At 58.4% G+C, this 6507-nt stretch overlaps 1 protein-coding gene across 12 annotated transcripts in view; it reads left to right on the forward strand.

The window, feature by feature from the left end:
- Auts2 (activator of transcription and developmental regulator AUTS2) overlaps nt 1-2204 on the forward strand; it is an 836783-nt gene extending 834579 nt beyond the window's left edge. For all 12 annotated transcript variants that reach the window (XM_070035587.1, XM_070035588.1, XM_070035589.1 and 9 more), the window contains one exon: nt 124-2204. In XM_070035587.1, the coding sequence (XP_069891688.1) occupies nt 124-1177 (1054 nt within the window). In that variant the 3' untranslated portion in view covers nt 1178-2204. The remainder of the gene's footprint in view (nt 1-123) is intronic.
- The last annotated feature ends 4303 nt before the right edge of the window (nt 2205-6507 follow it).

Here is a 6507-nt window from a genome sequence, read left to right on the forward strand (position 1 = left end):
CCCTGCTCTGCCCTCCGCCCCTGTCCTCTGCCCCCCTCCTGCCCACTCCACGCTCGGCCCTGCCTGCTCCGCGCCCCCCCCCCACACCCCGGGCCCCCGCTCACCCCGTGCTTCTGCCCGCAGGGACGGCGCCGAGAAGAGGCCACCCGGACACCGCTCACCCGCGCCCGCCCCGCCGGGCGCCCCGGGCCACGCCAGGGCCCACGCGACCCCGGAGGCCCGTGACAAGGCCCGGGAGCCCGCGGAGCCACGCCGGGAGCCCGGCGAGCTGAAGGCCAAGGAGGCGCCGGCGCCCGAGCGCGGTGACCCGGGCGAGGACAAGCGGCCGCCGTCGCCCTTCGCACGCCCCGACGCCCGGCCAGGCAGCAGCAGCGCGGGCCGCGAGGCGGAGGCGCCACGCCGCGGCCCCGAGGTGCGGGTGAAGGAGGAGCGGCGCGAGGACCCCGAGCCGCCCGAGCCCGCGCCCCCGCGGCAGGCCGAGCCCCCCGCCGGCCCCGCAGCGCCCGGCGGGCCCGCGCCCGCGCCCGGCGCGCACCTGGGCGGCCTGGACCGGACCCGCATGGTGACACCGTTCGTGGGGCTCAGCCCACTGCCCGGCGCCGAGCGCTTCCCGTACCCCGCCTTCCACTGGGACCTGCGCGATCCGCTGCGCGACCCGTACCGCGAGCTGGAGCTGCCGCGCCGCGACCTGGGCCGCGACTTCCTGCTGCCCCGGCTGCCACCGCGGCTCTACGAGGCCGAGCGCTTCCGGGACCGCGAGCCGCACGACTACGGCCACCACCACCACCACCACGACCCACGGCGCGAGCCCGACGCGCGCCCCGCCGACGAGCGCCTGCACCTGCTGCGCGGCGACGACTTCGAGCCGCCGCGGCTGCACGCGCTGCCCCCGGGCGCGCTGCCCCCGGCGCTGGACGCGCACCTGGCACCGCCCGGGCTGCTGGCGCCGGGGCTGCCGGGCCTGCACTACCCGCGCCTGAGCCCCGCGGCCGCACCGCAGGCCGCGCTGCTCCCCAAGACGCCTCCCGCCGCCGCGCTGAGCGCGCCGCCGCCGCTCGTGTCCGTGTCCGCGCTGGGCGGCGCGCGCCCCGGCTCCCCGCGCAGGACTACGCCGCTGCCGCCCGACGCCCGGGACCGGCCGCCCTCGCACGCGCTCAAGGACATCGAGGCCCGGTGAGGGAGACCCGGGACGGACCCCACTGCGCCCCGCGGACCGACCGCGCGGGCCCGGAGAGCCCTGCGCCCCACCCGCCACCGCCCGTGGACAGCAGCCCGCCGCGCTGACCGGACCCCTGGAGGCCGCGCGGAGGAGGCCGGCGCCCCTCCGGGGAGGAGGCCTGTACATACGGTTCATATATGCAAAAGGGTTAGAAGAAAGCTTTACTTTGTATAAAATGTAAATAGGTTTAAGAAAAAAAAAAAGATTAACATTATACATGAATACTTAAAAATGTGCTATTTGCCGACCGAATATCCGAGCGAGACCCTTCAGCTAAACCCTTCAACTATGCAATGAATGTCGGGGCTCCCCGGAGCCCCCCGACTCCGCCGAGCCTTTCAGACTCATCTACCACATGCTTAAGGTCATAGCGCTTGCTGCGAACAACTCTTCCTCGCTTTCTTTCTTTTCCTTTCCCGGCGGAGAAGCACCCGGTTTTCCGCGGCGGCCCCTCCAGGCTGTATTTTTCGTGTCTGGATCTGTGGAGTCCTGGGGAGGTGTACCCCCAGGAGGTGACCCCGGGATGGGGGCAGCCAGGGCGGGGCAAGAGGGGGCGCCCATCCCCTCCTCCCTGGGGTGCTGGGCCCCTACCACGTGCAGAGGAGTCCCGAGCCTTCTCGGAGGGTGGGTGTGATCACACACACACACAGACACACACACACACACTGCAGGTAATGAGGAATCTCAGATCCACATTTCTTGGGGTGAAGATGAAGTCTGCTCAGGACGAGCAGGTCAGCCTCGGGGCGCTATGGAGAGTATCACCGGGGTGGGTGGCAGAGAAAAAATTTTAAAAAAGTGTCGTGTGCGCGTGTGTTTTTTGAGTTTGCATCAATTTTCACGTCTCTTCGTGATCTTTTATAATTCACTAAGCCTCTTGTCTACATATTTGAGAGAAAATGACTTTTAGTAGCAGAGAAATAGAATATATCTTGTCTACCGGATTGTAAAATAACATGTATGAAATAAAATTCCTTCCATTGGTCTTCTAGTGTCTTAAAAGTGCTACCTGACATTGGTGCCCTGGTTTGGGGTTTGGTTTGGGGGGGGGTTGGCTTTGGGGGGGGATTTTTTTTGGTGAAAAGAGAAAAAACAAAAAAAATTAACTACAGACCATTGCTTTAATAAGCAGAGAGATCTATTTTAGTAGTAAACTGACCGGTTTAGTGGTAAGCTTCAGATTTTGTGAATACCAGCTGTCATGGAGTGGGGGTGTTTTGGGATTTTCTTTTTTCCTTTCTGGGTTTTTTTCCCCCCTTTTGGTTTGTTTTTCTTTTTCCTTAAAGACAACCTAAAACAAAAACAAAAAACCAACAGTCTAAGGAGTCTGTGCGCGGAACTGTGGTCGCTGCCCTGGGTGTTGTACAGATTGGTCAATGCGAGTTTCCTGCCGTCCCTCCTGTATGTAACGAAGTCTTTTCCCCATCTGTGTGGCAGGGAGCAGCACACCTGAGTCAGCATGTCCTCCCGGGAGCCTGTGTGATGTACATGTGCCATGTGATTAAAAAATGTGAACCAACCTTCCCGCGGCTCGTTTGTGCGGGGGGCCGTGCCCGCATCACCACCCCACGCAGCCCCTCTGCCTCACTTTGCCTTTTCTTTTTGTGTGTATTCTGAACAAAATACTGTAAACCTCCTGTAAGGTGCTGTCTCAGAGCTGCGAGATGAGGAGGCGCTGATCGGGACCCGTGGCCAAGCCTGGCCCGGGCCTGTGACCTGCCCTTCCTGTGACCGCTGTCCATCTGCAATTCCCTCAGCTCTCTGTGACCTTCCTTGCCGGGTTTTCTTCTGTGTCTCGTGGTGTTCTGTGGCATACCTCTCGTGGCATACCCCTGGTCGGTTGGCAACCCCACTCTCCTCAAACACCTGTTTAGTTTTTTAAGATGTAAAAGGAAAAAAAAAAAACTTGTTAAATTTTTGTACCAACCTAGTGACGTCACTGTGTGTGTCTTCCTGTGCCGAGACGCAGCAGCCGGCCAGCCCAGGAGGGTGGTGGCCGCTGGGCCAGGCGTGGCAAATGGAGAAGGGCAGAAGTTGGGGGACTTAAAATCTGTGACATGGTGTCTGCCTCCCTGTCCATCCTGGGGAGCCCCAAGGAGGAGGGCAGGGCAGAGCTGGGCGTGGTGGCTCATACCTATCCCAGCGACTCATGAGGCTGAGATCTGAGAATCGTGGTCCAAAGGCAGCCAGCGCAGATGGATCTTGAGACTTGCCTCCAATCAACCACTCATGGCTTCCATGAGTGGAGCAGTGGCTCAAAAGTGGCAGAGTACCAGCCTTACACGGAAGAAGCCGAGTGAGCGCGCAAGCCCTGAGTTCGATCCCCCGCGCTCCCCGTCCCCACAGCCTGGCAGTGGCTGGGACGGTGGTCATGGGGTGTCCCATCCCGTTTTTGTGCGAACACAGCCACAGCAGAGGCAAAGCCACAGGCCAAACTGTGTGTCATGATGGACCAGACACTCCTGGGGTACTCAGCTGCACAATCTTGGGGTGCCTGCCACCCCAAGCCCTAAGGGACCCCATTAAGCCCTAAGGAACCTGAAATCGGCAACAGCGTAGAGTGACAGCTCTTTTCAGATTTTGATTTTTACTTTTTGGCAGCACTGGAGTTTGAACTCGGAAACCTCCGACTTGCTAGGCAGGGACTCTGCCTCACCCCATGTCCCTCACGCTAGGCAGGGACTCGGCCTCACCCCATGTCCCTCACACTAGGCAGGGACTCTGCCTCGCACCCCATGTCCCTCACGCGTCCTTTGCCATTGTTTCAATAGATTCTCATCTTTGCTGAAACCAGCCTGGACTGTGGTCCTCCTTTTTCTCTTACTACACAGTGCAGGTCACCATGAGTCACCAGAGATGTTGGTTGAGATAGGGTCTTTTTTCAGAGCAGAGAACCAATATCCTCCTGATCTCAGGCTCCTAAGAAGCTGGAATTACAGGCAAGAGCCCCATCTAGAATGTTCTTAAAATGGAAGGTTTCCTTTACAGGACTGTCCTTGGTCAGACAAAATTTCATCACCAAAAGTTGTCAGTTCTATAGGGCAGAGCTGCTGGAATTTGTGGTGCTAGAACTTTCCGAGAATGTTTTGTGGGAGGAATTCTTGAGCCCGGAGCCATGGTTCTGGAGGGTGTGTGTGTGTGTGTGTGTGTGTGTGTGTGTGTGTGTGTGTGTGTGTGTGTGTGTGTGTGTGTGTGTGTGTGTGTGTGTGCTTGGGTACTAGAGTTTGAACTCAGCTATGCCTCCAGTGTGTGTGTGTGTGTGTGTGTGTGTGCGCGCTTGGGTACTAGAGTTTGAACTCAGCTATGCCTCCAGTCTGCCTTTTCCCTGGGTTTTGACATAAGGTCTCCATTCCCCTCCCTGGCTCATGCCTGATCTGTGACCTGTCTACTTCAGGCTTGCAGGCAGCTGCTGAGATTGCAGGCATGAACCAACTCTTTCTCTCCATAGAGATGGAATCCTCTAGACTTTTCTTTCCAGCCAGCCTGGAGCCACGATCCTCAGAATCATAGCTAGGATTACAGATGTGAGCCACAGAGCCCAACGAGCTCAGTGGCTTGAGGTAGCATGACCAGGTCTCAACATGAAGGCTACAAGCATGTGCCAGAACGTCTCAGCCTGGAGGAATTGTCGGCTGGCTGGAAGGTGGGCTGTGCATGGGGGACTGAACCACAGCCCTGATCTCAGAGCCATGAGGAGACGCTGGAATTGGAGTTGGGGGACAGCTGGCGACCAGGGGGTGTGGTGGGGCTGGGGTTGGCATACAGAGCCAGCCAGGCCTGCTGTCCGCCTGCTGGGTCAAATCCTCCTGGTGCACTGAGAGCCAAGAACTTTCGAATGAAGTTGGGTGCTAAGCAATCCCTTCCTTACCTACCACTTGCACCTGGCTGGTATCTGAAGACTCTTCCTGCTCCAGAGTTATCTCTGTTGGGCCTCTGATTGCTCTGTGTGTCTGTGTGTCTGTGTGTGTGCGTGTGCACACTTGCGAGTGCACACTGATACCAACACTTAAACTCAGGGCCTTGTATTCTCGCTTGGCTTTCTTGCTCATGACTGGTGCTCTGCTACCTGGGTCATACCCCCCAGACAAATTTGGTGGAGGGGGGCTAGATAATTGGAAGTAAGCATCTCATGTATTTTTCTGCCTGGGCTGGCTTCAAACCACCATCCTCTGTCTCTGGGCCTCCTGAGTAGCAGGGATTACAGGTATGAGCCACTGCACCATTTCTCAGACGGCTCTTTATACCTGACTCATCTCTTTCATGTAGATTCCCTCTGCAGCCTCCAAGCTCCGCTCGCTCTCTTCCATCCTCCATGGCTCCCTCCCCCCATTAGGGGGCTTTAGGGGCATCAGCACCAGATGAGCAAGTAGTCAGGGAAGGGCCTGAGGGATGAGCCAGGCTAGCCCTGTGTCTGCAAAGGCTTGCAGGTGCATTCGTTCATTAATGATGTGTGAGTGAGTGGGTGGGTAAGTGGAGCAGGGCGGTGCGTGGCCCAGTGACGAGATTACCCCGAGAACCGAGGCCTGAGCTCCCTTCAAGCCTACGCCAAAGGTAGGTAGGTTTGTTTATTCATTCATGTTAGTAATTTTTATATTTGAGTGCACCAGACTTGAACTCAGGGCCTTGTGCTCTCGCGTGGCTTTCTTGCTCATTGCTGGCACTCTGGCACTTGAGCCTCACCGCCAGCCTCGCTTTTTGCTGGTTAGTTGCAGATGGAGTCTTGTGGACTTTTCTGCCCAAGTTGGCTTCAAACCTCCATTCTCCAGATCTCTGCCTCCTGAGCAGCTGGGATTACAGGTGTGAGCCATTGGCTGTGATAATACCTTGAGCCTCTCGGGCCTCCTCAGGGTGAGAAGTTCTCACCAGCTGGTGGCATGCCCGCACCATCCTGCTGGGCGGGGAATCCTCCAGGGATCACCAAAGCCTTGTGACCTCTAAAGCATTATTGATGAGCACCCAGCAGTAGTGCAGATTCTCGGAAATGTTAGATGCAAGGAAGAATACAAGGAAGGAAGCTCTCGGCAGAAGTCCAGGAGCGCTAACAAGTTTCTGGCTGGTACTGTGGTCAGGGAGGATGTGGCCTCAGCAGGCCGTGGTCAGGGGGAGGCCATGGTCAGATGGAGGCCGTGGTCAGGGGGAGGCCGTGGTTGGGGGAGGCCGTGGTCAGGGGGAAGACCATGGTCAGGGGGAGGCCGTGGTCAGGGGGAGGCCGTGGTCAGGGGAAGGCCTTGGTCAGGGGGAAGGCCGTGGTCAGGGGGAAGGCCATGGTCAGGGGGAGGCCGTGGTCA

The sequence above is a fragment of the Dipodomys merriami genome, unplaced genomic scaffold (genome assembly GCF_024711535.1).
Source record: "Dipodomys merriami isolate MVZ:Mamm:240054 unplaced genomic scaffold, mDipMer1.0.p SCAF_26, whole genome shotgun sequence".
Classification (NCBI taxonomy): domain Eukaryota; kingdom Metazoa; phylum Chordata; class Mammalia; order Rodentia; family Heteromyidae; genus Dipodomys; species Dipodomys merriami.